This window comes from Neltuma alba, unplaced genomic scaffold, assembly GCF_004799145.2.
Source record: "Neltuma alba isolate B1F8T4 unplaced genomic scaffold, ASM479914v2 tig00004432_pilon, whole genome shotgun sequence".
Taxonomy (NCBI): Eukaryota; Viridiplantae; Streptophyta; class Magnoliopsida; order Fabales; family Fabaceae; genus Neltuma; species Neltuma alba.
The window spans coordinates 191,902-206,393 of NW_021633704.1; the positions used below are offsets into that span (position 1 = coordinate 191,902).

General features: G+C 34.7%; 2 protein-coding genes across 2 annotated transcripts; both read left to right on the forward strand.

The window, feature by feature from the left end:
• The first annotated feature begins 1,293 nt into the window (after nt 1–1,293).
• Nucleotides 1,294–3,856, forward strand: LOC114744717 (ribosomal RNA-processing protein 17). The gene is made up of 4 exons (XM_028932886.1): nt 1,294–1,514; nt 1,646–1,751; nt 2,716–2,833; nt 3,349–3,856. The coding sequence occupies exons 1-4, from the start codon at nt 1,396–1,398 to the stop codon at nt 3,591–3,593; spliced, it is 588 nt and encodes a 195-aa protein (XP_028788719.1). The 5' UTR covers nt 1,294–1,395; the 3' UTR covers nt 3,594–3,856.
• A 4,438-nt stretch (nt 3,857–8,294) lies between these two features.
• On the forward strand, nt 8,295–14,332 carry LOC114744708 (calmodulin-binding protein 60 B-like). The gene is given in 9 exon segments (XM_028932878.1): nt 8,295–8,882; nt 10,220–10,295; nt 10,811–10,869; nt 11,232–11,659; nt 11,662–11,724; nt 11,801–11,961; nt 12,118–12,321; nt 12,508–12,745; nt 13,073–14,332. Coding segments are annotated over 9 exon segments (1,896 nt in total). The 5' UTR covers nt 8,295–8,769; the 3' UTR covers nt 13,627–14,332.
• Nucleotides 14,333–14,492: the final 160 nt, after the last annotated feature.

The window sequence follows — 14,492 nt, forward strand, 5'->3', positions numbered from 1 at the left end:
ATTTATCAATTTTCTCTAAATTACCCTTATAGATACTCCCTCAACCATAATCAAATAGAAGAGAGAAAGGGGGTATTAAAAAAGTTGATTATGGTATTTTAGGAAAAATGTGTCACTTTTCTTATAATTAACTAACTTACCTAACTTCCTTAATCTAATCAAATTAGTTAAATGGGTCTTATATTAAGGACCGGAGGAGTATTACAAACGAGTTTTATAATTAACTAACTTACCTAATTTTCTTAATCTAATCAAATTAGTTAAATGGGTCTTATATTAAGGACCGGAGGGGTACTTAAAAACTAAAAAAAGTGTTTTTATATAACTTGAGACCAAATTCCTCTTATATGTTCTGTAAGATTACTTCTAGAAAGCTAATCCAAAAAGCAATGCAAATTTTCTGCCGGCAGGTAAATATACTTCTGGCAAAAAAATGAGATACATATTACTGGGCTGATTTTTGGGCCTCATCTGGCTGTAGAATTCACCGGTGGGTTTTGCCCCAAGAAAGGTTACGCGCGGCATTGTTAAACGGATCAATGCAGTGCACAGTACAGTCACTAGTATTATTATTTTTTAATATAAAAACTTATTTAATTTTTATTTTAATTTTAAATATAAGACTCAAATCTATTTTATTTTTATATATATATTTTTTAAGATAATCTTTGTAATAATGATAGTTTTAATCAATACATTTGATTAGCAATGATATTTTTAGAAAGATAACACCAATTTATTACAAATAACTAATTTAACTAGTTTCATTAATTTACTCAAATTAGTCAACTAGTTCTTATATTAAGTACTGAAATTAGTAGATTAAACCATAATATTTAACAAAAAATGAGTTAAATGTGATAATTTATTTTAGTTTGGCTTAATCAGTAATTGTATTTAATTTTAATTAAGAATAGGAACTTACTCAATATTTAAACGAATAAATTGGTTCAACCAAAATATTTATCGGGCGATTTTTTTCTTACCAACGCTGATATAAATTCCCCTTCACTTCTCTTTGAAAAAAAGTTTAAATAAATGCAAAACAAAAAATGCATTCCAAATATAGTAATTATATTTTACTCTCTCACTCAGACGGACATATGTTGATTAATAATTAAATAATCAGCGTTTCAATGAATAATTAAATATTAAATGTAAACTTAAATGATGACACTTATCTCAAGTTAAGTATTCCAATACACACATTTATGTATTCTATTTTGAAAATATTCATATCATTTGATTATAAATTTTTTTTTTTGGAAAAAAAGAAATTCGAGGTTTTTGTCGGAGTCTCCGTTGAGGGGCTGAGCGGCTGAGCCGTGTTCCGGGCAGGGTCGTCCGTTCGCTGTTTGTGGTTCACGAAGCGGCGCCTAGGTTTTGGAAGCCGGAATGGGAGACAACGTGGAAGGGGAAGTAGTTCCGCAGGAAGGGTCTCGAGGTCGCCATCTCAAGAAGAGGGCTTTGAAGAACAAAGCTGTGGCAGTAGGTTTCAACGAGAAGGACCTTAGGTACTGTGTCGCCTCCCTATAAGACGATTAAAGCTCGAATTGTTTTGATTCTTGTGTACGAGTAAAATATTGCAGTTTTTTAAATTGATGATGATGGTGGTGTGTGGTCGTGTGGGGTTTGACATTTGAAGGGATTACGTGTCTGGGTTCCACAAGCGGAAGAAGAAGAGGAGGAAGGAAGCCCAAAGGAAACAAGAGGAGGCGGAACGACGGAAACGCATAGAACTGCGCAAAAAGGTACAACAGTTGAAATATGTTCCTAATTCTTCTGCTTGCAATTATGTCCTTGAGTCTTTCTAGTAGTAATGGGCATTCACTGTTTAACTGACATAGTTATATGGTTAACCCAATGAGTCCTGTCTTTTTTCTTCCTGCCATTAAGTCCTCTTATTTGTGAGGTCTTTTGGTGTATGATGGTACATTCATTTTTAATGCATGATTGGAACATTCTAACTACCAAGTATACGTGTTCTTGGGATCGAAGTAGTTTATTGTGAACTATTGGATTTGAATGTTGCAAACTTCTGGACTTAGTTCTACAGGGCATGTGAAATTCAGCTCCTATGTTGACTTAGATTGAGAATTGTTCTTACATAAATAAAACGCCACTTAATGTAATAAAAATGTGAAAGGAAGAGAGACTGGAAGGGGGGAAGGGGGTTTTCCCCCGCGCGCCGGCGCCTCCCGGGGGGGTGTTGGAGCACACGAGTAATGTAACAACAACTGAAGCTGATAAGATTGGCAACTGCAAAGACTTGATGCTGTGCAGGCGACATACATATGTATACACGTGGCCGAGTGCCTGAGTTTGCATTCCTTAATGGGATCCATCGTAGTCTTGTATGTCCAGATTTGCAATCATTAGACACATAAAGCCTATTGCCCGAGCATTAGTATTAGACAATTCAAATTGAGGCATTGGACAATAACAGCATGTCTGTTAGATGTTTGGTGGTCTAATGCATGCAATAAGCAAATTTACCTTGAAAAGCTCTAAACTCATTTTCTTAATATGTGGTGGAAGAAAAAAATGGAATATAGTTTTATCCTTTATTTATTGGAAGGTTTGTGTGAAGCATTCAGCCTTGCCTTATTCGATGTCTTCATGGATAACAGTATAACACTTGAGATTGGGAACATGAGTTATAGGTTTGTATTCCATGTTTATTTTGTAATCTTTCTGGTTGAGCTATTCTTGCAGAGAAAGTTGGAAAGGGAATTTGCTCTGTATGGTGGGGTTCTGCCTACCGCTGACCCAAAGCCTGGTGATGAAGTTGATGAGAATGAAGAAGATAAGGAGCAAGTTGAGTCCATTGCTGGTAAGATATTATGAATGCTGCAACCATTCATTTGATTTTATTTTAAAAAATATTTGTTCCTAGAAGCAAGATGCTTTTGTATGTTCCACCTGTTCTCTGATGCCTGAAGATGTTTCCATTGTTCTCTGATGCTCAGATTCCATGTACTAGGCCTTTAGGCTTTTTTGAGATGATTTAGTACAACTCCTATATAATTTCAAACATTATCTTAAAGAATCTCAGTCTGACACTTCAGTTAAATACATAACAAAGGAAAGCTGGCAGTTTCCACATGTTTGTTAAAGAATTGTGCAATTAATTGCTTTGGAATATCTTTTGATTCTTGTCCTGAAATTTTGTATTATGTGAAATCCAAAGCTTATTGTTATACTCATGATAGGGGCATTTATTGCTTAAAGCTTTACTAAAACCCCCCTTTCTCTCTCTCTCCATCGCCTTCAATTATTTTTGTGATTTTCTTTTAGCTTTAAGTTGGCGACTTGTTGATGATTGGATTCACCTTCTTCTGTTGACAGGGACGAAGACGTATGAAAATGATGATATGAAAGTTACTGTGATAACCAGTGAGATTGGGCAAGAAGAGGAATGTTATCGTAGTGAAAGAAAGGTGGCAGTTGTCTCACAACCTGTTGGGGCTGATAAGAAGCACAATGTACCAATCAAAAGTAAGAAACCATTTAAAAAAGTTACCAAGCACAAGTCACGGCCAAATCCAAAAAGAGGTAAAAAGAAGGGGAAAAAACAGGACAAGAAAAGGTAAGGGGATTTTGCCCCTTCAGAAGAACTATTGAGTTTAGGAACTTACCTGTTGAAAACTTCTACGTGGGTGTTGACATTGTGGAATGTGAGCTTCTGTCACAGTTTATCTTGTACTTTAAGCTTCAGTGCAGAAATTTTGACACACGACACAAGCAACTTTATTATTACGGGATTCATAGTTCTTGTGAAATCACTTGCTCTGTGACCATTTTGTATCTTCAATTTTCATTCTCATATATGCATTGTATTATCTCTCTTATTTGTCATGCTGTGCTTTTCTTTCCGGACTTCATCATTGAACATCTGAACGTGGCCTTTATTGAATTCTACTCACGCGCATTTAACGAACCAACTAGTTGTATGGAGTAATTTGGTGGTTAAGTAGCTGATAAGGATTCTTCAAAGAATCTAAAGCAGATGTCGGTGTTTAAGATGATGAAATAATATTCCCTGCGAAATAGCTATCTTATCTGCCACAGTTTATGAAACATATAGTGAGAAGAATAGTGTTCCATAAATATATGCTATTTCAGCATCTTTTACAGTTTAAGATGTCAACATTATCCGCTTTTTTCTCGAAGATTTGTTTTTGTTCATTTTTTGGGTTGCTTTGAAAAAGTAGCATCAGGGAGGTGTTTAACTTTAAAGATGAAACCAAGGCTTGTCTTAAGACACTGTATCCAGGAGGGAAAAGCAGTTGAGAAGTATGCCGTCAAAATTATCGTTTAAGAACATGTTTCATCATTATGTTATTTAGAAGCTACTTATTATTTTAAATTTGACAACATTATTCCTTTTTTCTAAAAAAAAAAAAATCAATGTAGTGACGTTATGTGCTAAATACATAAATATTCAAAAGAGCTCTTTTGATCAGTTTTATGATGATAATAATACTTAAAAGAATTGGACCACTTGTTAACAGGCTTATCACCATAACTTTTGAGTACCAAAAAGAGGCTCCTTACAAAAGAGAAAGTGAAATATTCTTCACGTGCAAAGTAATGATTCCTATCCTGTCTATTTAATAAACTTTAAGCAAGATCTTTTCCGTAGCTTTAGCCGACAAATATATTTAAATTAGACCCCTTGGTATGAGTTGAATTTATTGAGTATATTTCTTTGATATATTAATGAAAGAGATTATATTTGAATTCTGCTTGCCTCTATATTTTTTAAATTACATTGATTTGATCTGGGTTAAGAATTAAGAGAGCATTCCGTGTAATGTAACGACGATTTTTAACTTATAAAATTTATATTTTAATAATTGAACAGGTGTTTCAATTAAAATTTACCCTTAAAAAGGACAAAAGTCAAATTTGTTTGAGGTGAAAATCTGATATTTTACGTTAGCTAATTTATCAATATCATCATCAATGTATAAATTAACTGCAATCCGTACTATTGATGAATACTAAACAATGCACTCAGTCTCATCATAATGCATAAGACCCACATCTAGTTTTTTTAGTTATTTGATGAGACTGGAGCTAATAAAGCAGTAATTGTTTTTATTTGACAGTTGAAATTTAAGAGATTTATTTAGAGTATTTAGATTTTTAAATTCATTATTTATTATGGTTGTTGATGTTCGGAGGATATCGGCTGTTGCAAAGAACGCTAATCCATTTTTTCAAATTTACTTTGAGTGACATGTTAACTTTGTGGGATTTAAGTTCCAAACTTGTTTAAACAACGTAAGTTATTAAAGTTTTACCCCAAAAAAGGGTAAGTTATTAAAAGGAATAGCTTTGACACTTTAACAACTCTAATTTTAAAAAAATTAGCCAATATAATTTTTTTTGGTAGGTACAAGTATTATTTTATTAAAAGCAATTTTGTTCGAAACCCTGTCAGATATTAAATGTGGGTGCTTTTCCTAGTGAGAATTTAAACTTTAATACATCATGTTATGAGAATTAGCCTCTTCTATTAGACCCAACGTACTGTGGTTGAGATGTCTATTTCAAACACAATTGCAGAAGGAGCTAGTGGTGTGAATTTGGTTTGCAAAGAATGCTAGGTATTAGAGGACAACTCTTTTTGTGAGCCATCATTTTATCGCAAAAAGTCGACTGAAGGGTTCAGCATTTCCTATTTGTCCTCTCTTTGTGGGGTTTTTGTTTCATTTGAAAAAAAAAAAAGGATAAAACATTCAACATTTTATTTTTTAATTACATCCAGTATTCTAATATTATTTTTACTATCTAATCTTATTTATAGTGCGTTTAACACACTAAAACATAAATAGTATTAGAGTATTAGATATAACTAAAAAAATAATATTAGAAGACGCTGGATACACTAGAAAAAATAATATCAGTGTACTAAATACGCTATAAATAATATTAATGTGTTCGATGCTGCTGAAAAGCAATATTATGATGTTGGATATTACTTTATGTCCTTGAAAAACTTAGGGTTTTATCTCTCATTGGGCCATTACACTTGCACTCCTATTTATTCAAGCATTTTTGCCCATGCAAACAAAAATTTCTATATACTAATTACAAATAACTACTTTATTTTTTGTCCAACAAATAACTACCTCATTTACTTGTTTAGAGTTTACAAATTAATTGAAAAGAACACATGCTTAAGACGGAAGGAAATAAGTATATGCGTTGGCACTCATTCCTTTTGTTTTTAGATACATTGACGGGCTACTTACCACACCCAACAATCATTTAGAAATGTACGTTGAGGCCAATGGCATGTACCTCGTCTTTTGATATCAGAACTCGTTTGATTTTTATTTTGATTTTAAATATAAGACTTCTAATCTACTTGTCTTTCATTTTTTTTTAAAAATAGTCATTATAATAATGATAATTTTAATTAATACACTTGATAAATAATGATATTTTAAGAAAGATGACACTTATTTATTACACATAACTAACTTAATTAGTTTTTTTTAATCTACTTAAATTAATTAACTAGTTCATATATTAAAGATCGAAGATAGTAGTTTAGTAGCTTAAAAACTCTCTTACAAGTAAAAAGATATGGGTTCACTCTTGCTTATTATTCGGAACCACCGGTGCCCAGCCTTCTAATTGGGGAAAAAAAAAAGAATGATATAGGAAAACAAAAGGAAATTAACATGCAAAAACTATGGCATGTTTGATTCTATCGTTTTTTTTTAACATTTTCAGAACAATTCTATAGAATAATTTGATAATTTCACAACACGTTTTAGAAACAAAAAAATTAAAAAAATTGTTTGAATTATTTTTTTAAAAAATGTATATAAAATGATAAATTGATGGATGAAAGAATAGCTTATTTTATTAACATGACTGTCATTAATGAAAATGTAGTATTATCCACCTCTTCTTTACTTTTCGAGAACAAAAAAGTAATAAAAATTGAAAAAAGTTTTGGTCATCTGACTTCTTATAGACCATTTTAATTTTTTAATTTTTAAAACACATAATCGAAAACACATTTTTATTTTTCAAAATAAAAATTACTTTAGAACAGAAAACTAAACATCCCCCTAAATTTTCTCCTATTGGAACACAGAAAAAAGGGGAATAGACAATTGAGGGAGGAAAAATAATATGCTGGATTCGCATTTTCTTCCGACACTTCTCTCAAAAATGGGAACATGTTGGGTGCAAAAACCTCTTTGAACATTTGTCAAACAATTTTCTTATTCTCGCCCATTTATATCTCAAAAAAGGGTACATGTTCTTCTTCTTCTTTTTTTTTATTGCTCATCCAAGCATAAGAAAAAAAATTATTTCCCCACTTTTTTTTTTCTTTTCATCTTCTCTCCCATTTTCTTTTCTAAAATCTTAGACTTGGTGAGGAGTATGTTTTGCAATCTAAGCTCGCTGCATTGCTTCGATCTCTGTTTCTTTGATATTTAATTTAAGAAATCGTATAAACTAGCAATAACCTGCGGAAATAAATTATGAATACCATTAATATATGCAATTTAAAAATTTTATTCCACCTGAACAGGTGGGAGGGGATGGGGACACGTCTTTTTAAATAAAAACAAACATATGGTAAAAAAAAAAAATTATGTTAAGACCGTATCATGCAATATCTACTGATGTTATAATTATAATTAAGTTAAAGTACACATTTAGTTCTTTAATTTGGTGTAAAGTTTCAGTTTGGTTCATTAATGTTAAAAAGTATACTTTTACTCCTTTAATCCCAAAATTATTAGTTTTGAATGATATTTTTCTTGTAACAATCATAGTTATTTTGAATATTAAACTTAATATGTTAGTATTTAGTAATGCTTTATCAGTATTCAAGAGTTTTATATCATCATTTTTTCTTAACAGTTTTAGAGTTAAAAAATTAAAAGTTTACTTTTTAAAATTAAGGGATTAAACCTTATCTAAAATTAAAGGAGTACTACAAGTATAGTTTAACCTTATAATTGTAATGTAACAGTAACGTGCATGTGGCTGGTGCCTGCCGATGGGCATTGATAATTAGCCTTTAGAGCCAGCCCAACCATTCCTATAATCCCACGTGGCAATCATAGTAAAATATTCCAAAAAGATTCCGAAATCGGATGGCTGAGATCGCCGGATCGGGTGGTGCTGCAGCACCCAAACCTAGCCCCCTTGTCCAGCCCCACCGCGGTCAGATTCGCGACTGTTAAGAAAAGCCGCCATTGTTCATGCACTCTCTGCTCTCTCTCTCTCTATATTCTCTGAAAATAAAGCAACCTCTTTCTCTCTCCAGCTCCCGACTGCGACAAAATAAGCGTCAGCTTCACATACAAATACGCACAGAAGAGAAAATTCGCAGTCCCTTCGGCGAAATTTCCCACATATTCCCCTTCATCCATCGTTTTGCATCTTTCGCCTTTCTCCTTTGTCTCTCTTTCCTACTTTTTATCCCTTTCGTTTTCGGCTTCAGATTTTCCTTCTCTCTCCTTTTTTATTTATTTCGACGATCCGAACTGGTAAATTCGTCTGCTCTATTAACCGTTTGGCTGCTGAGAAAACGAAGGAAAAGTCCAATACTTGAGATTTTCTTTGGTTTTTTGTTCTCCGAATACTCGAGAGTTCGAGTCAAACTGAATTCTTGGGGATTACGTGACTCGGAAAGTACTTGTTTTCTGCTGCTGCCGGTGCTCTTTTCTTTCTCTTTCTCAGCACACAAACAGGCAGGTGACGTGTTGGAGGTGTTTCAACGGGGAAATGCAAACTAGATATTTGGAGAGATCGGGTAGTATGGCCAGGGAAAAGCGAAGTCTGGATTCGACTTCGTCTGAGGAAGATCAGCCCGATAGGAAGCGGCCGGCTTTAGCTAGGTAATTTGCTTTCGTCAATCTTTTCCCACTCTTGAAGTTCCGTCTTGTTAAGTTGTGCATCGTGAACATTTCACGGGTTCTATGCTATTTCTTATGTTTTCTATATTTTTTGGCTAAAGTGTATATTTGGTCTTATAATTTTATACAAATTTTAATTTCAATTTGATTTTTTAACTTTAAAAGGTATATTTTTAATCTTTTAACTTTAAATTTTTTTAAAAAATGATAACATTAAGATCTTAAATGATAATAAAATATTTCAAATGTTAACGTATTAAGTTTAATTTTCAAAGTACTCATGATTGTTACAAAAAATTATCATTGAAACCTAATGATTTTAGGATTAAAAGACCAAATGTATGCTTTTTAAAGATAAGGAACCAAATTGAAACCTCGTAGACCAAGTGTATACTTTACCTGTTCTTTTTATGAATTATGTGGTTGTGGTTGTACTTTATTGGTCGATGTGATGATTTACTATGTAGTCATGTCTTTGCTTTCGTGCTTGTAATAGCGTGTGAGGTGTTGCCTAATTAAATTATATGCTTTGGCAAATTCTGGTAAAATACACAAGTTTCCTGATTATCTGTTGCTTAACAGGTCTTTTAATGCTACTGGGCGTTGTTACCTGGCGATTTGATGTTCGAAACATAGCTTAAATGTTAACATGAAAGAAGGAAGTAGGAATTTAAACGAGTTAACTGTTAAAACAGAGGAAGTAGGAATGTTCAAATCTTGGCATGTGCATTCTAAGTCATTTCATTTTGTGAGTGTAGGAAGAGTAATTGACTGGAAGGGTGACCAGCTACAGCCATGGTTGAATGGAATAAGTAGATAAAACTGTCGTAGACAACATAAATCTTCTCAAATTATTGTTACAGTATTTTTTCTGATCAGAAGTTAACAAATCGGATGAATTGGGATATGTCAGTTATTTCATTCTGATAATGTCATGTTAATCTATATGCATGGGACAACTTCATTAACATCTCTTTTAAAAGTGTTACAAAGGTTTCAATCTAAGCACTTTAGAGAGAGGGAGAGAGCACAATGATGGCTGGGAGAATATTAAATCAGTGAAAGAATGTGAAAAAGCAAAATGAAAGTGTAGCCAATCTCCTTTGAAGTGCGTGATGCATTTCATACTGCCGCTGTTTGCAATCTTATGTACTTGATGTTTTACATACATCCCCTTGTGATGATTGAGCACTGAATCTAATTAGCTAAACTAACTTTTAATATTAAGCACTAAAGCTGTTCATTTGTTGTGTTTAAATTGATGTCTTGAATTTGTTGATGAATGCATTTATTGTTTTTATCTTTAAATTTATATGCAGTGTAATCGTTGAAGCCCTCAAAGTGGACAGTCTGCAGAAACTTTGCTCATCACTGGAACCAATTCTACGGAGAGTTGTAAGATAATTAAGTTCACTGTGGTATTGATCTTGAATATGGAAATCTGATGGGCATGATTTCATGTTTAATTCGTTCAATTATATGAGCTGAAGTAATCACTTGCATCTATTACTCACACAATGTGTGCTAAAAATAGTGAAATCCATAAACGACAACAGAAGGTGTAACACCCCTCAGGATGGTAGGCCTTAAGTTGATGGAAAGGTATATTTCTTAGTTTGAGCTCTCATTTTTAACCCACCCTGAACTGAAATGGGGAAGAACAGAAACTTTTGTTATTAAATGCTCTTAATTGGGATGGAAGGAAAATCGGACTTGCATGACAATATATTTATTTGCTTTGCTCAGGTTTGTTTGTATCATTGCAAAGTGGTCCCTGATATTTCTTTATGTCTTGGTGTTGTCAAATATTACGTGTTGGAGAACCTTTGTAAATCATGGTTGCATTTGCACCTTAGCATGTATAAGCCGTGGGCATATCTCTTTTCTTACTCTTGCTTGCTACTGAACAGGTTAGTGAAGAAGTGGAGCGTGCTTTAGCAAAATTAGGCCCTGCCAAGCTTACTGGGAGGTATTTTTAATTCCTTAATCTTATTATGTAGCAATAAATTTATCAAGTTCATTTTCATAACAGATGACTTTATTATGGTTGCTTGCTGATTTGCATTCCTAAAGACGCATTTGAAGGGTATGGTTGCCACATGAATCTGATGGTATCTGAAATTGAAGTTATTCCACTCCATCATTGTTTGAATCTTTACTTTCATGGCATGGTTATCCCATTACAATAACTTGTAATCTTGTATCGCTGGAAGTTAAAGTTGGGCATATGTTTGAAATCTAACTTATTGAGTATACATTGCCCTTCAAATGCAAAATTGAATGGCCCATGTATATCTATGATGTTCTTCTAATGAACAAGCTATAATGCAGGACATCTCCTAAACGTATAGAAGGCCCTGATGGTAGAAATTTACAGTTGCACTTTAAGACCAGGCTATCCCTTCCCCTCTTTACTGGAGGGAAAGTGGAGGGGGAACAAGGTGCTGCCATTCATATTGTTTTGATTGATGGAAACACTGGCCATGTTGTCACATCTGGCCCAGAGTCCTCTGCGAGATTAGATGTTATTGTGCTCGAAGGGGATTTCAACAATGAGGATGATGATAATTGGAGTGAAGAAGAATTTGAAAGCCATGTTGTCAAGGAGAGGGAAGGAAAAAGGCCTCTCTTAACTGGTGATTTGCAAGTCACTCTGAAAGAGGGTGTAGGAACACTAGGTGAGCTCACATTTACTGACAATTCTAGCTGGATAAGGAGTAGGAAATTCAGGCTGGGGCTTAGAGTTGCCTCAGGTTGCTGTGAGGGATGCGTATTCGTGAAGCCAAAACAGAAGCCTTCACTGTTAAAGATCACCGTGGAGAATGTAAGTTCTTAACATTGTACTTATTTTCACCCATTTTGCTAGCATTTTCCCTGACAAAACTTACATTACATTATAGTATACAAGAAACACTATCCACCTGCCTTGAATGATGACGTCTGGAGGCTAGAAAAGATTGGAAAAGATGGGTCTTTTCACAAGAGGCTAAACAAAGCAGGAATATTCTCTGTTGAAGACTTCCTACGACTTGTGGTCAGAGATCCTCAGAGGTTGCGAAATGTAAGCATAGACTCCTTTTGACTGTTTGGGTTTCAAATATAATTTTCTATGGTGGTGATTTCTATCAAATAATTAAATTTCTTTGTGTGCTTACGCTTCTGATTTGAGATGATTCCTTATATCAAGGTTTTTCATGTCAATTATATTTTTATGTAGATTCTTGGGAGTGGCATGTCTAATAAAATGTGGGATATTCTTGTTGAGCATGCAAAGACTTGTGTTCTTAGTGGAAAGCTTTATGTATACTACCCTGAAGATGCAAGGAATGTTGGAGTTGTTTTCAACAACATATACGAGTTGAGTGGCTTAATTACTAATGGACAATATCATTCAGCCGATTATCTCTCTGAAAGTCAAAAGGTAAGGAGACCTGCAGAATTGATTTTGAATTTAGTCTATATATATATATATATATGCTATTTTTATTGGTGTAATGGATTCTCTTCTATAATGCAAAGAAATGTAAATTTTATATTGGGATTTCTTTTGAAATTGATGGAAAGAAAGGTGAAAATGCACATGATCACTGTTCATGACTCCCTGTAGGTTTATGTGGACACATTGGTGAAGAAGGCATATGACAATTGGATGCATGTTGTAGAGTATGATGGGCAGTCTCTGATAAATTACAATCAGAATAGGACTTTGGGTAATTCTCAACCTCAGCTGCCGATGGGCTCCCATGATTATTCAAACTCGCTTGATCAGCAGATCTCCATCCCAAGCTTGCCTGTTCCAGTACCTGCGGGGCAGCCTGCAATGGATTCAGGAGTAGCAATTGGAGGTATATATTTCCAAGCATCATTTTGACGTACTCGCAGTCTCGCAGCAGAAGGCAAAGTCTTTTGCTGTTATCTTTTGTGCACATAATTTCCGAACTTCTTGTTCTTCTTCCCCTGCCCTTCTCTGCGCACATACGCACGTGGGTTTGAGCGCACACATGCGTGTGCCTGTGTTTATTTTATTTTATTTCATTTGGCACCCACCACGCATAAGGTTTCTCTTGTAAGCCCATGCAGATTCTACCCTCACTTTTTCTTCAAAATGTCATTTTCACCCTTTATGAGTATGGACTGATTATTTTCTGCTGTCCACTTATATATGTCTACAGGTTACCATGACGCTCCAGCTGCCAGATTTTCGTTGCCACCACATCATGCTAATCTCAATTCTTCGATTCAGTTTGATGGCACTGACATGCAACTACAAAACCAGTTGATGGGCTCTTCAAACCAACCTCAACTTCCAAGGAATGAAGATGGACTGACTCGTGGTCCATCACAGTCAGCTACACCAGGATTCCAGAGTGTCAGCATGTCAAATCCTTCTTATAGAGGCCTTGAAGACTTATTCCCGGAGGAGGAGATTCGAATTAGAAGCCATGAAATGCTAGAAAATGAAGATATGCAGCATCTACTGCGTATTTTTAACATGGGAGGCCAACCTCATACTTCCTTTAATGCTCCTGAATATGGGTATCCTTGTTCATCTGCTTATGTGCCAACTTCCCCCATGAACTTTAACTATGAGGATGATCGAAACCGCTCCTCAGGAAAAGCTGTTGTGGGCTGGCTCAAGCTCAAGGCAGCTTTGAGATGGGGCATTTTTATTCGCAAGAAGGCTGCTGAAAGAAGGGCCCAACTTGTTGAGTTGGATGATTCATAGAATACAATCTAGAAGGCATAGCTAAAATGATCTGAACAACTTGTCCGGTTATATACCATAAAAGACTCCTCTTTCCTGGTATTTGGAATTGCTGGGGTGCTGAAGTTTTTTAGCATGAAGCAAGGGCAATAATCCGGGATTAAACGGTGGGGTGCAGGATCTTAGTTCGACTATGCCTTAATTCTTTTGAACAGTTAGGCTGAGACCTCTGGCTTTACAGGAATAATCACCCTGCAACAACTCACTTGTAGCCGTCTTACCTGTAATGTTTTCGTCTCCACATTAAAGCCTGCAACTTCTTTAAGAGACTAGCGGGTTCCTGGCTCGATGGAAAATGCTTGCAGCTGCTGAAACTGACGAGTTCAATGTGGAGTTACGGAAAACTCAGGTCTTTTTTCTTTACGTTTGAAGTAACTATGGTCATAAATGACGGGCAGAATGGCCTTGACCTATGGAATTTTGTGCTGTACGTTAGGTGATATTCAACTAGTGTGTTTTATGTAGTTTGCCTTGTGGCCCAATAATAACATATTCGTCATTAGTTAAGTTGCTAGAATTGAATTTATGCGTGTAGAGATTGTATCTGTCAGGTGCCTGCTTTGCATCGACGTCTGTTATGCTCTTGAATGATCTCTTGAATGAAATTTTTAACTGAGGGTTGTACATGCATTTCATGTGCGAATCCCCTCAGCTTTCAGCTTTACCATCCATTTTCTCGTTCTGTGGCTTACGTTATCCTATTGTATAGTTAAACACTTCAATTAAAGGATGCAACAGGAAAATATCGATGCGCCAGTATATTAAATCTCAATAGATATAATGAAAGGTTAGGAAGTTCTAGTGTTTTACTAAAAAATTATGATCAG